General features: G+C 38.2%; 1 protein-coding gene across 3 annotated transcripts; it reads left to right on the forward strand.

The window, feature by feature from the left end:
- DNAAF3 (dynein axonemal assembly factor 3) lies at positions 1-25,802 on the forward strand. Of its 3 annotated transcripts, none has more exons than XM_058183653.1 (12): positions 1-124; positions 3,381-3,464; positions 4,503-4,645; positions 7,879-7,972; positions 8,147-8,304; positions 8,648-8,824; positions 9,356-9,478; positions 12,476-12,598; positions 13,013-13,166; positions 14,279-14,393; positions 15,287-15,361; positions 25,572-25,802. In XM_058183653.1, the coding sequence occupies exons 2-12, from the start codon at positions 3,383-3,385 to the stop codon at positions 25,768-25,770; spliced, it is 1,443 nt and encodes a 480-aa protein (XP_058039636.1). In that variant the 5' UTR covers positions 1-124; positions 3,381-3,382; the 3' UTR covers positions 25,771-25,802. The 3 variants fall into 3 exon arrangements, with proteins under 3 accessions (XP_058039636.1, XP_058039638.1, XP_058039637.1); XM_058183655.1 differs by lacking the exon at positions 25,572-25,802 and adding an exon at positions 24,586-25,298; XM_058183654.1 differs by having other exon boundaries at positions 11-191.
- Positions 25,803-26,385: the final 583 nt, after the last annotated feature.

The following is a 26,385-nucleotide window of genomic DNA, read 5'->3' on the forward strand; positions in this document are numbered from 1 at the left end:
GGGACCTGCGCCGACCCACTTTTTCGGCAGAGGATCGTAGCGGAGGCAACAAGCGGGTAACCCCACTTAAAGGCAAACGAAGAGGAAGGGATGGCGAAATAGACCGGAGTGATTTTCAGTGCCGGTGAGCAGAATAGGCATACATCCAGTGGAGGAGGTTCAGTGCTGGAGAAGGTTAAGGGAAACTCAGGGTAAGGGATGGGCCAACTAAATAAGAGTACAGGTAATCCTCGATTTACGACCACAGTCGAGCCCAAAATTTCTGTTTAAGTGAATTTCGCCCGTTTTACGATCTTTGTTGCCACAGTTGTTAAGTGAATCTCTGCAGTTGTTAGTGACGTGGTTGTTAAGTGAATCTGGCTTCCCCATTGACTTTGCTTCTCACAAGGTGGCAAAAGGGGATCATATGACCTCCGGATCACTGCAATCGTCATAGATATGAATCCATTGCCAAGCCTCTCAATTTTGATCAGGAAGCCATGGGGATATTGTAATGGTCATAAGTATGAAAAACAGGCACAAGTCACTTTTTTCAGTGCTGTTGTACCTTTGAACAGTCACTAAACGAACTCTGGTAAGTTGAGGACAACTTGTATGAATATCAGATGTCAAGGGTCATGCCATGCTGTTGCACAACAAATATATTGCTTTAAATCTATTTATTGCCATTACGGTACTGCCCCATCCTCCTCTCACAGACTATTACCTAATATCATAGCATATTAGGTGCATTATGCCTACAATTTACTCAGAAATAAGTTGGTTTGAATTCAGTGGCACATTCTACATAAATATATGTTTCAGACAAACTATCCAGGCCAATATTTTTCATATTTGGCAACTTTAAGATGTGTAGACTTCAAGTCCCAGAATTCCCCAGCAAACATCTATGAGTTGAAGTCCACCTATCTTGCCAAGTTTGAAAAACACTGATATAGATCAGTAGTTTTCAAATTGTAGTCTGAGAACCTCTGGGGGTTCTTGAGACCTTTCAAGGCATCCTCAATGTTGAATAAATAAATATTTTAAGATTTTTCAATTTTAATTTCTAATACAGAAAATATTGATAGGTATAACCCACATAAGCCTTTGGAATGTTTCCTAAATTTCTTTCTTCCAGGTCTCTTTCCCAGTTTTAAAACTATGTAGGACTCCAAAAAACTTTTATTAGTATGGGTTATATTTATCAGTATTTACTATACTAAAAAAATAAAATTGGTGCATTTGCTGCCACAACCATCTCACAATCGTTTGATAGGATTTTAATGTACTATTTTTCAATACAGGCTGGCAAATAATTTTGATTTCACAGACCCCATAGACCCCTAACACTTTGAGAAATACTGATTTAGAGTAATATTAGCTGGATTGGAAGATTGTGCTAAACCATAATGTAGTAAGATTAGAGCTATTTCATCTTTTTCACCTTATTTTATAATTGCAATATTAAATGGTGGGATCCAATTTCTGGTTACATCTATTTGAAGCTCCATTTTAAAACAGATTAATAAGCACTAATCAAAGCACCCAAAATCTGCCCTATATAATTAGTTAACTTAACTCACAATTGTAATTATTTATGATAAAACCCTTTATCAGGGTTTCAGAAAAGAATTTCCCCAGCTTTTCCTACACAGGCCAGAAAATAAATTTGTGATCTTTGGCAGATATTTTATTGCTGAAATACAGCAATATATAATGATATATATATCGTTCTGTTTCATTTTTCATTTCAAACCGTAACTCCTAATTCTTCCAAGAGAGAAAACTGAATTAAGACCATCAGAGGTAGGCTATGCCATGCAAGTGTTATATATTTATTCACATGAATAAATTGAATTTTTACTCCTAGTCCAAATCAATATGATAATAGTCATATATATGCCCCATGCATTATCTTTCCACCCAACCTTAGAATCACATATTACACTGCTGCCTTCTTTTTCATCTTAAAAGCAGCTTGCTAAGCAGAATAGATGAGGAAATCTAAAACTAATCATCCTACTCAGTTTATTGGGCTAATTTTTGGAGTCTTAACATTATGAATTCTGCTATAAGCTTTATTTTATTTATTTATTATTTATTGTTTAAATTTCTATACTGCCCTTCTCCCAAAGGACTCAGGGTGGTTTACAGCCAGAATAAAACAATTGATACAAAAATTAAAACCAATTTAAAAAGCGAAAATTCAAGTTGGCTGGACACTATAAAACCCATAAAAACCCCATTTAAAAACCATTAGGCCAGTCCTGCGCAATGGAACAGAAATGTTTTCAGCTCGCGTCGAAAGGTCCGGAGATCAGGGAGTTGGCAGATACCTGGTGGTAGCTCATTCCAGAGGGTTTGCACTTTTGAAATAATTAAAATGAAAAACTGGGATAAGAATTGGGTGTCCTGGATATTAGTAGATAGATGGTCCCTTGACACCAATCTAGTCTCTACCTGAGATCATTGTGGGGATCAGAATATGACAAATGCCTTCATGTTATATCAAATGCTACAGCAAAGCCTTCTCTTCTGATTTTTTTTCCCCATCCCTTCTAGTGAATTTTTATTTCCCTTCAGTGCAAATGCTCTTTTACTTATCCTTGATTCTTGGCAAATTGGTGTAATTAGAGATTTGTATTCCATGCCTGTTCATGTCCTCTTTGAAAAGATTTGCTTGAATTAGGAACAAAGGTGCATATGATCAGGTCACTTAAATATGGAGATAAGCCCTGGAAGTAACAGGAAGTCCTTTCAGTTTTAGAATTTAGGTTAGCCTGAACTATGTTGATTCACAAATTATGTAAGTCAAGTTGCCTTTCAGTGAAAGGTACGTGGTATCTACTTAATAAACTGCCCTAGGAGTAAAATCAAAAGAACAGCATTTTTTTAATCATCTTCTCCAGTTTCATAGAGTCTAAAAACATTAAAGTATACAGTAATTCCAAGAACTAGAGTTGTTCACAAGAAATTTAAAATATAGGGATCAATTTGCACAAGATGAGAGATAGCAATCCTATAAGATAGATCAGTTCTGTGGTAAAGGATGAAACTGAGAAGAGCTGTTTTTCTTAGATTAACAAGTTCATGGCAAAACCTGCTGTTTGGATCCATTTGAGTGACATTCCATTCTAGTTATTTATTTGCTGTGTTTGGATGCCATTTTATAATGTGTACATCGAATAGCTTTTTTTAATGTATGGTAATTTGTTCTGGTTATTGTTTGTTCCTCTTGCATGCTGCCCAGAGTGACACTATTAGAGGAAGATCAGGTTCGTATAAGAATGTGAAAAGTACGTAACCATTATAGCAAGAGAGTAAGCCAACTGTGGTGGGTTTTCCTGAAACATAATTCCTAAATTTTATGTTTTTCTTATGATATGTTTTCTTTGCAGCCATGTTAGCAGCAGGTACTGGCAATGGTTTTGGCACCACAGCTTGGTGGGGGTTTTCTCCAGCACTCAACTTGCAAGCAATGTGTAAGTGTCACTTCTTTTTCCAAAATGCAGGGTTCCTTTTTCCTCTCTGCTTTCATGTTTTATTATGAAATTGGAGCCTCATTCCACAAATGTGGAAGGAGCTTTTTGCTTCCACTAGCAAAAACTCTCTTGTCTCTGCTTATATGCAGGCTCAATAATGTGATACTACCTTTAGAGAGCAGCTACCTCTGAATAAAAAATATTTCTTGGTCCACCAGATGCTGATGTTCTATTGCATGATAGCCTATATATGTGTTAAATACACAAATATACATATACACACAGAGAGACAACTTGATGCTCCTGTGTGGTAATATTACTCTTCCCTCCTCCCTCCTTTATACCCATTATCAATATTTTTAGGTAGGCCTATCCTATCTGCTATTAATTTTAAGGTGTTTTTAATTGAAAATATGAAATTGATATGTTGCAATCCATTTCTTTTTCTGGGTTTGTGTTTATTTTAAAAAATGCTCTGGATCTGCAAGGTTATTGCATCGTCCTGACAGAATCTTTTAAAAATAAAAATTTTAGCCCAGGGCTTTGTCAGAAAATGTTCTCTCCTAACTAGAAAAAAAAAAACCTAAAAGAAGACCAAATGAGCTGGTTTGCCTTCAAATAAATGGGCAGTTTGATGAATAATATCTATCCTGGCAGCTTTTTAAGAAAAAGACAAAGCCTTCCACGATGGGCATTTTGTGAAAACAATCACAATATGCTATCAAATCTCGACATGCTCACTGTTGTAAAAAGGCTGTACCTCCTTGATTTAGATTCTCCAGTCAAATTGTCTGATTCCATAATTAAACAGAAGCTAACGTAATTGCTACATGGCACAAAGTTAAAACAGCTACTTTCTGCCATTTTCCATTTCTGCAAATTACTATTTACTGTATGTGCAGTTGTTTACAGATGCACAATATGAAAACATTCCTTGCCAGTTTTTGAACATACAGGATTTTCCTATTAGGAAAATAACATATGACTTTAACATAGAATATTGGCAGTTGTGAACGAACATACTAATTATCTCTGTAGCTCTAGAATCCTCCACGGAGCATCTGAAACTATCCCAGAATGGCGTTCCTGAACTGAACATCCTGCTAGTGGGATCAATAGATGCACGACACATCCTAAAAACGATGAGTCAGATGCATCGGCAGCCTCGGAGAAAAATCAGTGTGCGTAACCTTTTCCTTCCATGCCAGATTCCCTTATGCTACTTTTGCACTTTGATTTGTTCTGATAATTATGTTGCATTTGCCCTCATTTTATGTTTGTATTTCCTCCTTCCCACTATCTTCTGCAGAGACTGAATGGTTTCTTGGGTTATTTGGCTAAACTTTGCTGATTTAATATTGTTAATAACTTAATAAAACACCTATAGCAGGAGTCCCCAAACCTGGGCCATGGACCAGCACTACTCCACAGCATGCCAGAAACCGGGCCGGGCAAACAAGTGAAGCCCCATACCTGGGATGCAGGTAGTACACTAAATCACACCCCTTCTGGTCCATGGAAAAACCTCTGTCTGTGGAACTGGTCGCTGGTGCCCAAAAGGTTGGGGCTGCTGACCTATAGTATTTCGACAACAGGACAAATCAAATTCTATAGCTAGGATATAGATTTCTTTGCATCTGCTGCAGGATTAGCATTTCTCTGCTTGTGAGTGGACTTGCAAATTATTTCTTTCATTAATAAATCACTGCCATTCTGTTAAATAATTTAGAATTGTCTTCATTTATTGTTCTTTAGTCTATAAAGTTTTGTCAGTTACACATCAAAATGGGAGTTTTCTTGGAATAGGCTTGCAACTGCGATAAGTTTTGTTGTTTTAACAAAAAATCTTGGATGCATGATGCAAAATGATGCAGTAGCAATCTTGCTAAAACTAAAACAAGTCTGAGTCTGACCTGGAGACAGCATAGGAACTTTACTATTGTAACATTTACTTAGCAGTGTTACTTAGCAGTGTTCCAGTATCTCAGGGACTGCCACAAAGAGGAGGGGGGTTAACCTGTTATTCAAAGCACTTGAAGACATGACAAGAAGCAATGGATGGAAACTAATCAAGCAGAGAAGCAATCTAGAACTAAGGAGAAATTCCTAACAGTGAAAACAATTAACCATTGGAACGACTTGCCTCCAGAAGTTGTGAATGCTTCAACACTGGAGGTTTTTAGGAGACTGAACAACCATTTGTCTGAAATGCATAGGGGTTGGACTAGAAGATCTCCAAGGTCCTTTCTAAGTCGGTTATTCTGTTACTGATTTCCATGATGGGGAGAAGGCAGGTAATAAAGTGTACTAGTAAATAAAAATAAATATTTGAAATATTTTTAAGACACAATTGTCCATTCCCGTTGCAGTATATTCAGTCTTCAAAAAAAAAAAAAATGACCCTAACAGACTGGCTACAGAAATTATAAAAGCCTTTGCAAGTATAAACAATGATACATAAATGCTTGACGATGCAGTTGAGAATGTTTTGAAACATCAAGAAAATACCAGAATTCTTCCTGCTATTTAGTTGCTTTTTCATAAAATGTCTATCATCAGTAGCTAAAATTCACCAAGGAGATTGAGAAGAACTGCACTTTCTTCTGCAGGGGAAAGAATTTCTTTGTTGGGCTATATCAGAGGCACCAAAATTAATGAGTTCTCTTCTCAAATTTAAGTCATCTTGCCCATGTGATAAAGTGATGGTGGTTTATTGCCTCCTTCTTTCCTTTTCCTAAGATGTGTGATGACATTAATTAATTCCTGTCATAGTGAGGAGTTTGACAGGGCTGTTTTGGTAGCTGTCCACCAATAATAGTCCTTCAGCTCATCACACTGCTGAAGTTCATGCGAATTGTGGTTGACATGTGAGGTGGAGGTGTGGAAGCAAAGAGGAACAAGGGCATGTGCGACCACAGATGCAACATCACTGCAATCCCCCATAGCAACTCCTACATTCACACGGATGTCCTTTGGTGCCCTTCCTTCACCATGAGACTATGAGTCAACGACTGTGATTCTCACGGCAAACATTTTTCAGTGTCACTTCATAACAAGCAGATTGATGGGGGAGAATGGAGCAGGGCTGTGAAAGAAAATTTTGAATTCCTGTTATTGGTCTCATAGGAGCTTTGCTTGAATCATTGAATTCTCTATGATAGGAATGAAGCAGTGGTTCTTGGACAGTGAATTAGTTTGTAGAGAGGACCAGTTAAACAGTAAAATGGGAAAGCTTTTATAATGGAAAAAGAATTTTCCAGAAGAGTGTAAGGATGCAGGGGCTGAGATCTTACCAAGTGGGTTCCAGCTGAAAAACTTAGGATCCAGAATTTCTCTCTAGGAAGCTTGTTTGGATGTTTTCAACATCTAAATACAAATTCTCAACTTACAACATTTCATTTAGTGGTCATTCAAAGTTATAGCAGGACTGAAAAAAGTGACCTATGACCATTTTTCACACGACTGTTGCAGCATCCCCATGGTCATGTGATCAAAATTCAGATGCTTGGCAATTGACTCATATTTATGATGGACGCAGTATCCTGGGGTCTTCTGATCACTTTTTGTAACCTTCTGACAAATAAAGTCAACAGGGAAGCCAGATTCACTTAACAACTGTATTACTAACTTAACAACTGTAGTGGTTCACTTAACAACTATGGCACGAAAGGTTGTAAAATGCGGCAAAACTCATTTAACAAAGGCCCCACTTAGCAATAGAAAATTGGGGATCAATTGTCATAAATCAAGCATTATCTGTAATGGAAAGAATGAGGGATAGATTTGCTGCTCTTTTGGAATGCAACAGTATTGAAGAGCTGCACTATTTTTGTAATATCTTCTTCATTTACAAATACAGACAGTGCAGGAAAAAATCCAAAATATAAACAACAGAACCCCTCCCCAAGAAAAGCCCTACCGCCTCAAGCTTCCTGCAGTCAACTATCTCTCTCTCTCTCTCTCTTCCACAACCTGCCAATTTATATTACTCTGGTGCACACCATATACTCAATCTCATTCACAGACATATTTGCTTCTGTCAGCTTGAGTGGGCTCCTCATTTTAAAAACTGGAGAAGAATTCACATCTCCCATTTTACTGATAAAATATCAATCAGTTATTCTGCTTTAAAACCAGTAAGGAGGCAGGAGTGAGGCCAGCTTGAGAAGCGCTGCAGGCCAGACAATCAGATATTTCATTTTGTGCTAAGCATGTCTTATTTAATTAAGAGACAAACTTAATAAGATGTTGCAGATCAGTGATATGTTTCACATCTTTTTAATCTGCTTTTAAAAAATTGGTCTTGATGACTCAGTGGTCCAATCGATGTAAGGCAGTTTCCATTTTGATATTCACAGTGTAATGAGGAAAAATTTCCACTTTGCTCAGCTAATTGCCTCTCTCATTCACTCAGTTCTACATTCTGGAGAACAATCTGGAGGCTGTAAGTCGGCAGCTGTTGTTTTTGAACCTGGCTCTGGAGCCTCCAGACAAAATGGGCCTACAAGGTAAGGAGAAAGTATGGTTTCTCATCTACTCTAGCTTCATTCCCTCCTTTTGCAACCAGTTGACTTGGGCTTCCGGATCACTCTCTGATGGTTGGGGATAGGTGGCAGATCCAGAAAATTGAATCTTAATGCCTTATAACTGATATCTCTTTGCTATGTCTTCCTTCACCCAAGAAAAGGGTGAGACATTCTTGGAACTAATGGGGAACACTCACCTCCGGAGCCAGACCGCTGCCTATCTGCAGGAAAAAGCAGCCCTCTTCATCCGTTACATCACAGACTCTGACTTTCAGCTGGCTAATCTCCCTGTTTTGGACTTCTCTGCACTCAAGGTGAAATGCAAAATAATCCAACAGTCACGTTATTATCAGTGAAGGAGCCATATTTACCATGCTGTCGTGGCTCTTTGGGATCCACAGTCTATAGCCACACATCGTGGATTGTGGATCCAAGTTACTGTATTCCACATTTTTATTTGTTTGTTCCTCACAGAGAGACTCTGAACACTTTATGATAAACTACTAAAAGCATAAAAGAGGCAGGGAATATTAAAAAAAAGTAATGAAAAGGCAGGGGGGAACATTCTTTTCTGTATTTAGCTCCTTAATTTTCTCCCTCTCCCCCCCCCATTCATGTGGTTCAGCAACTTCCTAATTCTTTTTCCTGTTTGGATAGTTCAGGGAGCGGGACCAATTAGAGGCAATTTTTCAGTTCTGGCGGAATCCAGACCCACAAGCTTTCCAGATCAAGCAGCTTTGGGACCTGCGTCTCCGGCAATACCTGGGCACCCGTTATGACTCTCGCCGTGGGGTGTGTGACTGGGATCTCACCATGAAACTGCACGAGCATGGGGTATGTAGCTAAAATGTGGGGAAACATTAACCAAGCACATTTGGGGTGTGGGACTACAGAAATCATGGTAGTGGCACTCCTCCTGCCCTTACAATACAAATAGTCTTCAACTTAAAACAGACCATTTAGTAACCATTGAAAGTTACAATGGCATTGAAAAAAGTGACTTGTGACCATTTTTCGCACTTATGACCATTGCAGCATCCCCATGGTCAAGTGATTTACATTCAGATGTTTTCAAACTGGTTCATATTTATATTGCATATTCATATTTGCTGGGGTACTGCATTCATATTGCAGTACCCCAGGATCATGTGATCATCTTTTGCTGACAACCAAAGTCAATGGGAAAGCCAGATTCACTTAACAATAGTTACTAATTTTACAACTGCAGTGATTCACTTTAAAAATGTGACGAGAAAAGTATAAAATGGGGTAAAACTCACTTAACCACTTTACATAGCAACATAAATTTTGGGCTCAATTGTGATCGTAAATTGAGGGCTACCTGTGTTCTTTTTCCCCATCTAGGCCATAACAATAAACTTCCATGAATTTTTCCATTGGCGTAATACAGGTATGGCCTTTGAAATGCGAGAAGCCACCTATGATGTCCCCAACAAAACCTTAGCATCTGGACGTCTCATCAAACACGTAAGGCCTTTCATTTTCTTAAGATGCTGGGACTTGGCAAGGGAATTCTGGGAGTTGAAGTCCACAATAAAGTTCAAGTTGCCAAGGTTGAGAAACACTGCTCTAGATAATTGCTAAAGTGTAAAGAGAGAGAAGGGGTAGTGTGATGTAGTTCTGATTGGACAATGATGTAAAATACAGATAGTCCTTGACTTACTATCACAACTTAGCCGAAAATCTATTTATTTGTTTATAAAATTTATTGGCCATGCATGTATGTTTATATATATACATACATACATACATACATACATACATACATACATACATACATATATATGTAGGTCTTTGGTTATTCGGGTTTTCTCCCGCGTAAAATTGGAAGTGTCTTGGCGACGTTTCGACGAAGTCTCATTCGTCATCTTCAGGCTTCAGCTTCGTGCTTCTGGGAGCAATGTGTGATTGCAGCTGTTTCTTCCTTTTTAACTGCTAGTGAGGATTTGAACTGATTGGGTGGGAGCTTGGCTGTGCTCTGATTGGATGGGGTTTTTTTGTGCTCTGATTGGCTGGGGTGTGTCCTGTTTGGGTGGGGGCTTGGTTGTGCTCAGATTAGTCTGAGTTGCAGGGGGATTTGAGCTGGTGAGCTGCATTGCTGCTGTTTGGCTTCGTGTCTTTGATCGTGCTACATCTTCATAGTGGGTGTCTGTCTGCTGCATGTATAGATTGGAGGGGTTTGAAATGGCTAATGTTGCAGCTGCAGTCTGGCTTCTGGTCCTTGGTCGTGCTTCATGATCAGTGTGGATTTGGGTCTGCTTTCTGGGTGGATGTTTGGTGGTGACATCCTATGTGGAACTAGTGAGTGTGGGTCTGGTGTCATTCCTCATGTTAGGGACTCGTTTGTCAATAAGGGCGGGTTTCCAAATGGCTGGTAGGCGGGAGGTATCATCTCGTTTGTTCATGCTGTGTGGGCGTTTTTCTATCTCGATGGCTTCTCTGATTATTCTGTTGTTAAAGTGTTCAGTTTTGGCGATAGTTCTGGTCTTTTTAAAGTCAATATCGTGTCCTGTGGCTTTAAGGTGTTGGACCAGGGAAGAAGTTGGTTCCTCTTTTTTGACTGAGTTCTTGTGTTCTTCAATGCGTGCACTTATTCTTCTGTTGGTTTGTCCAATGTATGTGGTGGGGCAGGGGGTGCATGGGATTTCATATACTCCTTGATTTTCTAACTCAATTTTGTCTTTAGGGTTTCTTAGGATGGTGGATATTTTTCGGTTTGTGCAGAATGCTGTCTTGATGTTGTGTTTGTGGAGGATCTTGCTGATTCTGTCTGTGGTGTCTTTTATATATGGGAGGAAGTCTGTGCCGTTTTCTTGTTCTCTGTCTTGGATTTTAGTGGGGGGTTCTTTTTGGATTAGTTGGTCACACACAATTAAAACAAATAATTAAAATCAGACATTAAAACCTAAGAATGGGGAGGCTGGAGGTAGAGTGTGGAGTGTGGAGAATTGGGATCAGTTATTACTCAATCAACTTGACTTATGTTGCTAAGTAAGACATTTTTAAGTGAATTTTGATCCATTTTACTATCTTCCTTGCCACAGTTGTTAAGTGATTGTAGTTGTTAAGTTAGTGACACACTTTTTAGTGAATCTGTCATCCTCATTCACTTTATTTGTCAGACGGTCGCAAAAGGAAATCACATGACCCTGGGACATTGCAACCATCATAAATATGAACCAGTTTGCAAGCATTCAAATTTAGGTCACATGACCATGGGAGTGCTTCAAAGGTTGTAAGTGTGGAAAAACTGTCATAAGTCACTTTTTTCAGTGCCGTTATAATTTGAGATAGTTATTAAACAAATGTTTGTAAGTCAAGAACTACCTGTATACATGTTATTTAAAAATCCTATCTTTTCAAAACAGCATATTTTACTGCAGCATATGCTGCATGATAATGAGTAACAGGGGATGTAAGGAATGGGGAAATTAAATTAAAGTTGCCTTACCTCAGACTCTTAACTTTCGTTTGATATAGTCTAGTAAAGCTGCTGTAACAACAGAGTGAAAATGACATGTAGCCACTACTAGATTTTTTTTAAAAAAATAAGTCAAAAGTATCCAATTCACAGCCACTCTTTCAGAAATCCTTAGAAATTTGTTGCAATTTGATTATGAACACTCATATACTAGTAACAGATCTGTTGTGGGCTCAGAGGATAACGTTGGCTATCTTTCAGCATTGCTACAGATTTCTAATCTTCTTTGGTCCTACTTTTTTCCCATTTTCCCAGCCATTTACTCAAGTTTCTCTACAGGATGAGAGACCACTTTCCTTGTGATGAATCTTAGCCTCAAAGCTACAAAGAGTTTTGTGCTAACTGCATTTAAGATGTCAGAAACCCTTTGTAGTTCCCTATGTGAAAGAATCTCAAGCAATCACAAATCTAATTTACAACTGTCAGTTTTCCCACCATGAGACCAGAGTCCATGGTCCAAAATGAATGGTGTTTCCCCATATTGGCCTAATTGTGCATCTTCTAAAAGAGGCAGAATTTTTAGCAGAAGTTGGAAAAAGGGGTTTCATTTTTTGCTTTTGTAACCCTAGAGCAGGGTCTTCAAACTTGGCTACTTTAAGACTTGTAGATTTCAACTTTCAGAATTCCTCAACCAGCCATTTAATGTCTGAGCTGATCAGTATTTAAAGAGTGGTACATATCATAAATCAGCAAGTTCACTATTAGACTATATTTCCTGTTTGTCTGCTAAAAATATTTTAAGGCAACTTTAAGACTTGTAGACTTCAACTCCCAGAATTCCCTAGCCAGGCTGGCTGGCTGGGGAATTCTGGGAGTTGAAGTTCACAAATCTTAAAAGTTGCCAAGTTTGGAGATGCATGCCCTACTGCATTCCCTTTCTCTTTATAACTGTTTTATCTCCCACCGTAACTGGGAATTAATTAGGGATAAATAAGAATGATATTACAGACCAAATTAGCTCATTCAAATTTCTCATCTCCTAGAAAGGGGAACCTATACCAGCACGAGGATATTGGGGAGATATTGCCACTGGCCCATATATCACATTTGGCATTGAAGCTGAAGATCCCAGTCTGCTGAAAAACATCAATGGCCATCCTAGTAAAGTAAGCATGACACTTGGGCGGTGGGGGCAGTGGTGGGTTTCAAAAATTGTTACTACCGGTTCTGTGAGTGTGGCTTGGTGGGCATGGCAGGGGAAGGATACTGTAAAATCTGCATTTTCTCTCCAATCCAGGGGAAGGTTACTGCAAAATCCCCATTTCCTCCCAATCAGCTGGGACTTGGGAGGCAGAGAATAGATGGGGGTGGGGCCAATCAGAATTTTTACTACCAGTTCTCTGAACTACTCAAAATTTCCGCTTCTGGTTCTCCAGAACTGGTCAGAACCTGCTGAAACCCATCTCTGGGTGGGGGGCAAGCAACAGAAATTGATACTTATGAAAACTATGGCTGCAACCAGGCAGAACAAGATCTTGTGCTGGTGCACATTTTCAAGCTGATTATCTTTTCATTCACAGAATGCCCAAGAAATCTCCTTACAAAATGTCACTGCCCTATTGTACGAACTGAGATATCACACCCGTTATAACTTTTCAGCCCCATCTGAGCAGGGGAAAGATAATGATGGTCTTCAGAGTGGAGGTGACTCTCCTGCGTTGTGTGCTACAAAAGGTACACAATTGGTACATTCTCTTCCTTTTAACAAATATGGGTAGTCTTTGACTTACAACCACAATTGAGCCCAAAATTTCTGTTGTTAAGTGAAACATTGGTTAAGTGAATTTTTGCTTCATTTTACAACCTTTCTTGCCAGTTGTTAAGCGAATCACTACAGTTGTTAAGTTAGTAACATGATGGTTAAGTGAATCTAGCTTCCCCATTGATTTTGCTCATCATAAGACTGACATGACTCTGGGACCCCTCAACCATCATAAATATAAGTCAGTTCCCAAGCATCTAAATTATAACGATGTGACCACGGGGATGTTGCAATGGTCCTAAGTGTGAAAAATAGTTATGTCACTTTTTTCAGTGCCAGTGAAACTTTGAAAAGTCACTAAATGAACTGTTGTAAGTTGAGGACTACCTGTAGAGGTTTTATATGCTGCTTCTGCTTTTATACATGGTCATCGGTAATAATTTCCCAAGAATCTCACCTTTATAAATGCAGACTTTTTAAAAATTGTTACGTACATCTGCCTGATCGAGGCTTCCTAAAGGAAAAGGGAGACCAGGATGATTCAAGTTTGTGTATTAGAATAGAATAGAATAGAATAGAATAGAATAGAATAGAATTTTTTTTTATTGGCCAAGTGTAATTGGACACACAAGGAATTTGTCTTGGTGCATATGCTCTCAGTGTACATAAAAGAAAAGATACGTTCATCAAGGTACAACATTAGATGATCACTTTGCTTTTATTCAGCTATTTGTTTTCCTTAGCGCTTGTCTTCCCCAAAAACCATTTCTGGTGCACTGCTACTACCTTATCTATTAGATCTATATATACAGGAGGTTTTTACTCAGTCTACTGAGATACATATTTACATGTCCTCTTTTTAAGCTAGCGCTTTTTCCAACAACTTTTTGAAATGTAGTCTTCAGCTTGTCCCAAAGGTGCTTTTTCTGGGGGCAACTGGACTTTCTTGTTTTTTGCAACACCCTACTTTTATGGTAAGGTATCTGAATTTACTAGCTGAGCAAATTTATTCCTTTAAAGTCCATGGCCCGTCTCTTTTTCTTCCTCTCCTTTTTCACTAGTTTGTGTCTTTCCAATGCTATAGGACTTCCTGCAACAGAAGATGTCCATGTCCATTTCCTGCCTCTTGAGTGCCTTCCTGAGCTCCATCACAAAGCCAAATATCAACAGCTTTTCAATATCTTCTTCTTTTCTTGCAGGTAAGATTAGGGCAGCATGGAACTTCTCTGCTGGGGAACCAGGATTCTTCCTTATTGATTTCCTACTGAGATGTGGGAAATAATCAACATCCCTGGGAGCTGATCTATCTAGATTAGTGGTGTTACCAAATAGCTATTGGCCTTGTTAGAAGGGATCACTTCCCCATTCATCATATTTGGTTGTTTCACAAATTTCATGATATATCCAACTCTCCAAACTGTTTTACAGGTAGTTCTCAATTTATGACCAGTCGCTTAATGACCATTAATAATAATGTCGGCCTTGAAAAAAGTTACTTATGATCTGTCTCAGAGTTACAACTGCCATACAACCCCGCAGTCATGTGATTGCATTTCACATAAAATGGCAAAAAACACCCATTGGACATGCTGAACTTGCATAACAGCCGTATGGCTTGCTTAACTATCACATGATTCGCTTAATGACCACAGTGGCTCACTGTGGTCATTAATGGCTCACTTTATGACCATCAAAACAACAATTGCAAAAGTTGACTCAATGTGGTGACTCAGTATACTACTGCAACAACTTGTGACCAAAATTCTGAGCTCCACTGTGGTCATGAATCAAGGGCTACCTATATGAATTTTTTAAAATTACTGACAGCTATCCATATTTAAAACCATGCCTCCATAGATACCATGTGGACAGAACATATTTCAGTCAGTATAACAGTGCAAATTTTTGCCACCATTATCACGTATATGTCAGCATAATGAAACAAGTAGAAGTTTGGGGAAATTTCATTAATATTTCTCTAAGTTAATAGACAAAAACCTCATAATTGCACAGACCACTCCAGATCAAGTTGAGGGACGAAGATTACTTACTTCCAATTAAATTCATTTCTTCTTTGTTTGCTTTTTTATAGTATGGTGCATTATCTTAAACCAAATTTGAGCCTGCTGTCAGCTCCAAAAGCCACTCTTATTGCTGAGTTAACAAAGTAAGTTTTGCTTTTTTCATTCTCTCATTTTCAGCAGGACAAGAAAACAAACCTCCAAATTCTACATTGGAGTTGAATTTTTTTGAGAATTGATGTCACTCATGTTTCTTTCTATTCAGCAGCATTGTTGTCTGAGTAGTCCTCGACTTATGACCACAATTGATCCCAAAACTTATGTCACTAAGCGAAACATTTGTTAAGTGAATTTTTTCCCATTTTACTATTTTTTTTGCCATAGTTATTAAGTGAATCACTGTCATTGTTAAGTTAATAACCCAGCTTCCCCATTGACTGCTTAACAGATGGTTGCAAAGGGGGATCAGATGACCCTGAAACACCACAACCATCATAAATATGAACTGGTTGCCAACCATCTGAATTTTGATCATATGACCACAGGGATGCTGCAACAATCGTGTGAAAAAGAGTCATAAGTGATTTTTTTCAACTTCAGAGTTGACAGCTGTTGTAACTTTTTTTTTGTATATGTTTCATTTGTATTTTTGCTTTAACAACCAAGATATTTTGTGGGCAGTAAAATGACTGGGTCAATACATTTTTTACACAGTACTAACAATAATAATACGATTACATATATATAGTTTTTATCTTCCAACTTCTAACCTTAATATGCTCATTATAATTATAATATATTCTTATATGTATAATACTATTTTCTCAATTTGTACTCCCCCCGCCCCACTTGTTGGGGTTCTTCCATATTCACTGCTTTATCTTTAAACAGTACTATTCTCTCTTTATGATTCTTTATCACTTTCTCCAAAAATATATTTAAACATCAACTACATTTCTTCATACAATGTGCTTGTTGACCCCTGTTAAATCACTAATATTTTAACGTGCATAAAATGCACCCGTGTGCCTACCGTCCCTGTCCTAATATTTCTTTTTTACTTACTCTTTTCATCTATCCAAATTATGTTTATACTTTTACCTGTTACCTTATATATGATTGACAAATAAATAAATAAATAAATAAATAAATAAATAAATAAATAAGTATTACTCAAGTTTCAACATAGATGATTAGGGGACTGGAGGCTAAAACATATGAAGAACAGTTGCAGAAACTGGGTATATCTATATACCAGAAACTGGGTATATCTAGTTTAATGAAAAGAAGGAGTAGGGGAGACATGATAGAAGTGTTCCAATATCTCAGGGGTTGCCACAAAGAAGAGGGAGTCAAGCTAATCTCCAAAACACCTGAGGGTAGGACAAGAAGCAATGGATGGAAACTAATCAAGGAGAGAAGCAACTTAGAACTAAGGTGAAATTTCTTGACAGTTAGAACAATTAATCAGTGGAACAACTTGCCTCCAGAAGTTGTGAATGCTCCAACACTTGTTTATATATATATTATAATGTTGAATAATCATTTGTCTAAAGAAGTGTAGGGTTTCCTGCTTAAGCAGGGGGTTGGACTAGAAGATCTCCAATGTCCCTTCCAACTCTGTTATTCTATTCTATTGTCTATTTCCAATAACTCAGTTTTCTATAAACACCAATAAAACCAATTATTAGTAAAATTTAATCAGTCCTGGGACTAAGTCCCCTGAATTTGTAATCCATAAAAGCTATAAATTCCAGTATATTTTTGCACACTGTTAATCAAAATTAATCATTTAAATATACTTAATCATAGTCTTCCACCTCCTAACCTAATATATTTGTGGTTATAATAATTTCTATTATATATCTGTATATATGTTACTATTTTCACAGTTTATACTTTATGTTCATTTCTATTAGTGTTTAATACAGTCACAATATTACAAGTATTATGTCTCTATCCGTCATCTCTCAGCCTTTTTAGATTTTTATCCTTTATTGACTTTTTGATGATTCTTTTATATTTCTCTCTTGGGATCCTATATTTCTTTCTAACATTTTTATATAGACTGAATGTTCCCTCTGCTTTACCCCTTATCTCTTTCTGCTGCATCATTTAAATGCCCATTCATAACCCTTTTATTATTTTTGAGGTCCTTTTTTCCTCTGTGCTATTGTAAGCTGTTAAGGAATTATCTATTTGATTCTTAGTATTTATTGTTACTGTCTTTTCAATGTTTTTGTCTTCTTATAACTTATTTTGATTTGTCTCCTCCACAGTCCTTCTAATTTCTTCATCTGTCTTCTGAATATTATGTTCATCTTTTCCCACCATTTGCTGAAGGTCTTCTACACTCACCTCTTTATCTTTGAACAATCCCATCATCTCCTTATGATTCTTTGTCACATTTTCATAAAAACTTTTAATCATCACTAACATTTCTTCATAGAACTTTATTGTCTCCTGCTGAGTCATTTTGTAACAAATTAATATATTAAAAATTACTCAATATATATATATAATATTCCAGTATCCCAATATCTAAAAACTCCAAAAAAGTCAATTATTAATAAAATTTATTAATAATTTAAAATTCAATTCCAGAATTATTCCTCCAAGTCCCCTAGCTTTCTAATCATTAAAAGCTATAAATTTATATTTTACAGTCTTTATAGTTTCCAGTTTACAGCTTCCCAGTTGTCCAAATTTTAAAGTCTTATTTGTCTTTTCTTCTTTTTCTCTTTTTCTTTTTTCCCCCTTTTCCTTCGCTTTTCTTCTTTTGTCTCATAGGATGAACTGTCAAATGATGTTAATAAATCAAATCCAGCTTGGCCCACCAGGTTTCCTCAAATCTTTCAGATCCACCTTTCAATGAACAGTTCAATAAAGTTTTAATATTTATAATTCAAATTGTCTTAAAAATCTTCAAATAGCTCAGTAAATATTTCCAAGCCTCCAAATCACCTACTAAGATAAAGTCAAGGTCAAATAGCCTTCCAGGTGTTGTTTGCTTTCTCACCTTTCATCACTTTCACTCAAATTTCCCTCGTTGCGGTAATCTTTTTCCTCCAGTAGATGGCTCCCCTGCTCCCAATTCCAGCTTTCAACAGAGTGTAAAAGTCAAAATAGCTGACTGTCAACCATTCAGGGGGGTGTTAAAGATAGAGTTTGGAAAAGCAATTTCTCCCAATAATCACTTTTCATAATGTTGTCTGACTTTTTCCAAGCTTTCTGTGTTTTAAAACATCCTTTAGATATTTCTTTTGTGTCTGAGTCTTCAATCTTTAATCTTTCTCTTTGATTTTTAGTCTTTAATCCTTCTCCATAAATCCAATCAACGTTTTCTTAATGTTCGGAGATTGTTTTTTGATATTTTTTACTTGAGTTAAATCTTTGGGGTAAAAGTTGGAAATTATCTCAACCAGTTTTACTGTTCTGTCAACGGACCACCCCAGCACAAGATCTTAATGTCCCAGTTGTCCCTGCTTGTGACTGACCAAAATGGCTGTCATCCCTGCTGCCGTTTGGGAGAGCTTTCTTTGGATGAACGAGGAAATTGCTGTTTCCTTGTGATCAACAAAGCGCCTCTCCTTTCCTCATCACCCCACCAGGGCAGTTTGACCCCATAGGGTCTCCCGGCAAGCAGTTGCCAGCTACATTTCACGAAGCCCAGCAGAGCTCTGTCATTTTCCAGCCATTCCCGCTGCAACATCAACCAGAAGTCAGCTGTTGTAACTTTGAACAGTCACAAAACAAACGGTTGTTAGTCAAGGACTACCTGTACAGATTTATATTGGGTAATCTGGGACAATCAACTTCATGAACAAATTCTATAATACATTTATACAAAAATTTACAACTTCGTTCAGTTAATTTTTAGTCATCGTTTGTGGGAATTATGGGAGTTGAAATCCACTCATCTGCAGGACATGAAGAAGGAGAAAGCCATCAAAGCAGATGTTAGTCTACCACCACCAAATTTTAGAATACGTAGGCTGAGAACAAGGCTAATATAAATCAGATAAACCAGTGGCCTACTTCAGCAGAAGCTTCTTAATGATGAGTTTGCAACTTATAATTGAAATCTGAAATATTGAAGAAGTCACAAAAATTGCTAGTTAAGTAGATACGAAAAAAGTTCTTTTGGATAAATTATTTTTGAAGGAGAGTTTGGGAGAAAACCACTGTCCATTTCAACTTGTATATTTTGATGTATCTCCATGTGTGGACTTGCCCATTCTTTTGAGGGCATCAGTTATATACAGACATGTCCTCAAAAGTTAGAAAGTTTGTAAGTAGAATACAAGCCTTCCTGCAATGACATCACAGTTGTAAAAACTTTTCAGGAGCTTGTCTTGTTGAGTTTTTGATACCAAGTTAAGAATCTTCCTACACAGCCTTGTTGCCCTGGCATGTATGCCCATTTATCATTCTTTCTTATCTCATCAGCCTGTTGCTAAAGAGAACTTTAAATGTCTTGTAAAAGAGAAGTTTTCCATTTCATGCCGAGTCAAAGCACTTCTGTGTGGATAATCTGGGGTACATTTTTATTTATTTATTTATTTATTTTTGTCACACAGAAATATATATATAAGTATATATAAGCATATATATATATTTATTTTCTGAGGTTTTCGCGGGTGTTTGTATGTAGGTCTTTGATTATTCGGGTTTTCTCCCGCGTAAAATTGGAAGTGTCTTGGCGACGTATAATGTATAATATGTCGATTCTCTCACCCCTCCTGTTCAACATCTATATGAAGCCGCTGGGTGAGATTATCAGTGGCTTTGGGGTGAGATACCAACTGTACGCTGATGATACTCAGCTGTACTTTTCCACCCCGGGCCACCCCAGCGAAGCTGTCAAAGTACTGTGCCGGTGTTTGGAAGCCGTACGGGTCTGGATGGGGAGGAACAGGCTCAAACTTAATCCCTCCAAGACGGAGTGGCTGTGGATGCCGGCACCTCGGTACAGTCAGCTGCAGATGCGGCTGTCTATCGGGGGCGAGTCATTGGCCCCGATGGAGAAGGTACGCAACTTGGGCGTGCTCCTGGATGGTCGGTTGTCCTTTGAAGATCATTTGACGACCGTCTCCAGGAGAGCTTTTTATCAGGTTCACCTGATCCGCCAGTTGCGTCCCTTCCTGGACTGGGATGCCCTATGTACGGTCACTCATGCTCTTGTTACCTCTCGTCTGGACTATTGCAATGCTCTCTACATGGGGCTCCCCTTGAAGAGCACCCGGAGACTTCAGCTAGTCCAGAATGCGGCTGCACGGGTTATTGAGGGAGCGGTTCGGAGCTCCCACGTAACACCTATCCTGCGCAGACTGCACTGGCTACCTGTTGTTTTCCGGGTGCGCTTCAAGGTATTGGTTACCACCTTTAAAGCGCTCCATGGCTTAGGACCGGGTTACTTACGGGACCGTCTACTGCCGGCTTCTATCTCCCAGCGTCCGGTGCGTTCCCACAGAGAGGGACTCCTCAGGGTGCCGTCAGCCAAACAGTGTCGACTGGCGGCCCCCAGGGGGAGGGCCTTCTCTGTGGGGGCTCCTACCCTGTGGAACGAGCTTCCCCTCGGGCTTCAACAACTACCTGACCTTAGGACCTTTCGCCGCGAACTTAAAACCTATTTATTTCGTATGGCTGGACTGGCCTGATTTTAAATTCTAAATTTTAAATTTTAATGGAATTTTGATGGGTTTTAAATTTTTGTAATTTTATGGGGTGTAAGGTTATTTTAAATTATTGGCAAATTTGAATCAGTTTTTTAAGGGTTGTTTTAATTATGATGTATTTCTGTCTGTATTTTATTTACCTGTTCACCGCCCTGAGTCCTTCGGGAGAAGGGCGGTATACAAATTAAAACATCATTATTATTATTATTATTATTATTATTATTATTATTATTATTATTATTATTATTATTATTATTATTATTATATATGTATATATAAGCATAAGCATGTAATACATGTATTACATGTATATATGTATACAATACATAAGCATATATATATGAGTATGTAATAACAATATTTTTTTTTTATTGAAAAAGTTTTACAACAACAATTAAAATTTTCCCCCTCCCCCCCTCCCTCCAAACCCCCCCCCCCGGACTTCCCGGAGCAAACACAAGGTATAGTTCATTAAACAAAACAGTCATACATTAAATTTTTAAAATCTAACACAATTATAATCCTTCTCTCTCACATAACCTGACTTCTTCCATTAAAATCAAAAACAACATCCTTCATTCAAAGGCAATCCGAAATTTCTTAATCTGATATCTATTTTGAATATAGTCAATCCAGTTCTTCCATTCATTTAAATATTTTTCTTGAGTACTGTCTTTCAAGAAGAAGTATGTAATAACAATATTAATTGGATATAACAAAAGGAAACAATAGGACAGGAATGGTAGACACGCTTGTGCTCTTATGCACGCCCCTTACAGACCTCTTAGAAATGTAGACAGTTTTTGGTTGAAGCTTTGGGGATTTTGGGAAGAGACCACAGAGTCTGGTAGTTTATTCCAAGCATTAACAACTCTGTTACTGAAGTCATATTTTCTGCAATCAAGATTGGAGCGGTTAACATTAAGCTTAAATCTATTGTGTGCTCGTGTATTGTTGCAATTGAAGCTGAAGTAGTCTTCAACAGGAAGGACATTGTAATAGATGATTTTATGAGTTAAACTCAGATCATGTCGAAGGCGGCGTAGTTCTAAATTTTCTAAGCCCAGGATTTCTGGTGGCATAAGGTATTTTGTTGTATTCCGAGGAATGGAGAACTCTTGTAAAATATTTCTGGACACATTCAATTGTATTGATGTCAGAAATGTGGTATGGGTTCCAGACAGTCGAGCTGTATTCATAAATTGGTCTAGCAAATGTTTTATATGCTCTGGTTAGTAGTGTAGTGTTTCTGGAGAAGAAGCTACGCAAGATTAGATTTACAACTCTTAAAGCCTTTTTTGCGATGTAGTTGCAGTGTGCTTTGGCACTTAGATCATTTGATATGAAAACTCCAAGGTCTTTAACAGGGTGGGGGTCATCTGTAAGGTAATGTCCATCAAGCTTGTACTTAGTGTTTAGGTTCTTTTTTCCAATATGTAAGACTGAGCATTTGCTGGTTGAGATTTGGAGTTGCCAAGTTTTAGACCATTCAGATACAAAGTCAAGGTCTTTTTGAAGGGTAGTTGTATTGTTGGTGGTGTTAAATAGTTTGACGTTGTCAGCAAAAAGAACACAATCACTTGTGATATGGTCACAGAGATCATTAATGTATAATATGAAGAGTGTTGGTCCAAGAACGCTGCCTTGGGGAATGCCACTTTTGACAGGAACAGGATTTGATAGAGCCTTGCCAATTTTGACCACTTGTTGTCTGGTTGACAGGAAAGCTGTTATCCAATTATGGAGGGGTCCTGAAATGCCGTAGGATTTTAGTTTTAGAGAAGTTTGTCATGTACCACTGAGTCAAAAGCTTAACAGAAGTCTAGGTAGATCCCATCTATTACTTTGCCCTGATCAAGATTTGTAGTCCATATGTTTTTGCAGTGAAGAAGTTGTAAGTTACATGATAATTGTTTTCTGAAACCAAATTGTTTATTAGAGAGTAGGTTGTTTGTTTCTAGGTGGAGGGTAATGGATTGGTTGATGATAGATTCCATTACTTTGCAGGTGACGAAGCATAGAGAGATTGGTCTGTAATTTTCAATTAGGCTGAGGTCTCCTTTTTTGAAGACAGGGATGATCGTAACTAGTGACCAAAGTTTGGGAAGGGAACTGGTCGTGAAAGCTTTTTCAAAGATTATGCTTAGGGGTTCTGCTATATTAGTGGAAAGTTTTTTAAGAAGTATGCACATAGTCCATCAGGTCCAATAGATAGGGATGGTTTCAGTTTGCAAAGAGCTTTTTCAGCATTATCTTCTGTGAAGTCTATAGATGTTAGATCGTTATACTCATTGTTGGTACCATTGCGGAATGTTGGGTATGAGCCATTACTGTTAACAAAGACTGACCCAAAGAATGTGTTGAAGAGGTTTGCTTTAACCGTTTCATCATTATATTCTTTGCCGCTAGATTCTTTTAGTGGTGGGATGGATCTCGAGTCTTTAAGTTTGTTGTTCACAAAATTATAAAAAGCACGATTGGAATTTGTGCGCAGAGGGTCTTCTTCTTGCTTGGTGTCGTAATTGGTGCATTCAGTTTTTATTTGGTTGCATATATTTCTGTAACAGTTTTTGAAATTTGCTACATAGCCCTTTTTGTTTCTTCTCCAGAGGGATTTTTTTTTTTTTTGGAATTGCGTTTTTTTTTATTGATATGGGTAATTTGGTGTTTGTTTTTGTTTTTTGGTGGTGGTTTGTGGTGTGTAAAGTTTAATGACTCTATTGATGTCATGGTGACCTGAGATTATGCAGTTGAAATTTTTGGTCTGTTTTAGGTCCAAATGGTCCAGCAAGTCTGCTGTGGAATTAGCTTTATCCAATTTGTGCCTACAACTCAGCATTACCTCCTACGTGTATGTGTGCTTTCAAATGGGCAGCTTTGAACAATCAGATCAAAGCAGCCAAAAGATGGACACTGTACATATATACTGCAAATCCTGTTGTTGAAGACCATTTCAACATCCCCAATATTGATATAATATAGTGGGTGGTCTGGGGTACCTTTGTGCTGGATGTACAAGAGAGTATCCAATAGCTGTCCCAAAGTTGGTTTTTTCAAGAGGCAACTGCATTTTCTGGTTTTTCTTTGAAGAACATTTTGCTTCTCATCCAAGAAGCTTCTGTCAGCATTCCAGAAAACCCTGTCCTGCAGAGGCCTAATATGGCTTCCAAAGCTGTTAGTTTCTTCAGCTCTGACTGGATGGGGGGGAATGGAAGGATTTATATTCCTTGTAGACTCCTTGTAGGCTGGTCATTTGCGTTCTTTTAGTGTATCGTTGAGGCCACTTGGAGGTGTGTCTGTGTCCTTAGGGTCACCTGAATGGTACAAAAGGGTGCGGAAGCTTCTTGGAACTGTTGAAGTGACTGTTTTGTAGACTGAAAACAGATGATGTCATATCCCTCCCCCTCTGTTAAGAGAAAACTGTTCAGTTTTAATATATATGGCCTCTCTGTCCAAAATGTAGACTTTGCTGTTTTCAGAGGAGTGGCTTTTGTTTTTTTAAGTGCAGATGGACTGCTGAATCTTGTCCTGATGGGTTTTCTCTCCTAAGTTGTGCCATGCATTTATGAAGTGGTTGTTTTGTTTCCCCAATGTATAGATCTGCACATGGCTCACTGCATTGTACTGTACATACCACTTTGCTCAGTTTGTATAAATAGTAAAAATCCTTCCATTTCCCACCATCCGGTCAGAGCTAAAGAAGCTGCTTGGATGAGAAGTGAAACATCTTCAAAGAAAAACAAGAAAGTCCAGTTTGCCTCCTGAAAAATCTCCTTTGGGACAACTATGACCTGGATCACTAAGAATCTTCATAGCTAAGAAATTCCCCCCACAGGCTCCAAAGACTTTAAAAAACGCTTCTACAGCAGCTGCATCCGGGTCACACATTTCAAGCAACCACTAGGAGGTGCTCAAGAAAAGTTAACCCCTTGCTCCCCTCTAATGATCGATAGACTGACAATTTGGGAAGGGGGAAGTAGGAAAGAAGTTGATTGGATGAGGAGTACTTGGAGTGGGCAAGGACCATCTCAGGATATAATCTATGGAGGAGTGACTGGTTATATCCTTTATCACAGTTGATGACATTCAGATTTAACCACAGTAAGCCACCCATCGCTGCCCTTACAACATTGTATGGTGCACCTGTACATATAGCAGCTCAACAAAGTCCTTTTCTGGATGAGCATCAGTGGTAGTTAGGAGGACAGCAAAACTGAGGGCAGTAGGAGTTCTTCCCAGCTCCAGGACAAGAAAAGAATATGGCAAAACTGATTGCGTGAATAAGAGCTAAAGACAATTTCCTCCTAACTCTCATGGCTGCTGATATGGTTTTTAGCTGTTGTTTCTGCCTTTGGACTGTAAATCTTGTTTGTGTGTGAAATAGATTTTGTTTCAGTCTCCTGGGTTACAATTTTTTCCATTGTAAATCTTACATCTTTTGAAAACTGTCTTATTACATTACAGACTAATGCAATAAGGGTCTGGTTTCTCTACTGAGTGAATACATTGTTTGCTCATTAAGCATTTGTATTAAAACAAATGACCGAGAAAAAAATAATGGAATTATATTTTTATCCTTAATTAGAGCAGCTTGATGTATAAGCTGGACAACTGAATGGCTATCAAGACACAAAGAGCTCACAGCCTTTCCTTGTTGATTTGTGTGTCCTTCTTGTAGCTTCTTGCCTGACCTCCACAAAGAACAAGTATCCGAGTTCTCCTCCCGAGTGACTCGTCTGGCAAGAGATGCAGGATTTGTGCCAGTTGAAGAAACAGACAAAAAAACTTTTTTGTTGTTTCAACTTGGAGACCAGGAGGTTACAGATAACCCCCGTGAGATAATTCCACCAGAGATGGAAGTCCCTGAGGCTACCTAGGTTTTCTTTTACACTAACTTTTTTAATGGTCTTTTAATAAAATAGCTTCTTGCTGAAAATCACTGTTTGTTGATCAGTGTCTCAATTGTCAGATCAAAGAAGAAGGAGAATGCATGCTTCTGAGACAATCTTATCTCAATCTTGTGAGCTTTCAGATGCATGAACTTCAATTCTCAGAATTCTACTCCCAGAGTTGAAGTCCACACACCTGAAAGTTCACAAGTTTGAGAAATACTGATTTTATCTGTCGGATGCAGTATAACTTGCTTCCTGCATGGTAACTGGTCTTTTAATATCTCAATATTGATGAGATATCTTCATTTAAGATGGGATAGCAACAACTTAATCCTGTACTCCAGGCCCCTTCATACAACAGCTAAACCTGTTCCCCAATAATGCAAGGGGGTGGAACCAATCCCTCTTCATGTGTTACCAAGTTGGTTGGATTCTTCCCTGGATATGTTCCCTAAATAGGCAGTCATTTCAAATGCACAGTTGCCTCTGGCTTCCTCCATAAGCAAACCAACAGTGGAAGACAACAATGAAAATTTATCATAAGATGGCTTGCCTACTACCTCTCTAATCCCCCTATCCCTTTGCAGGTTAAAGCTGTTG

The sequence above is a fragment of the Ahaetulla prasina genome, chromosome 4 (assembly GCF_028640845.1).
Source record: "Ahaetulla prasina isolate Xishuangbanna chromosome 4, ASM2864084v1, whole genome shotgun sequence".
Lineage (NCBI taxonomy): Eukaryota > Metazoa > Chordata > Lepidosauria > Squamata > Colubridae > Ahaetulla > Ahaetulla prasina.

Coding starts and splice junctions, on each gene's coding strand:
- DNAAF3 (XM_058183653.1), top strand. CDS start 3,383: ATGTTAGCAGCAGGTACTGGCAATGGTTTTGGCACCACAGCTTGGTGG. Junction 3,465..4,502: donor ACTCAACTTGCAAGCAATGT/GTAAGTGTCACT, acceptor TTATCTCTGTAG/CTCTAGAATCCTCCACGGAG. Junction 13,167..14,278: donor TGCGTTGTGTGCTACAAAAG/GTACACAATTGG, acceptor CCAATGCTATAG/GACTTCCTGCAACAGAAGAT.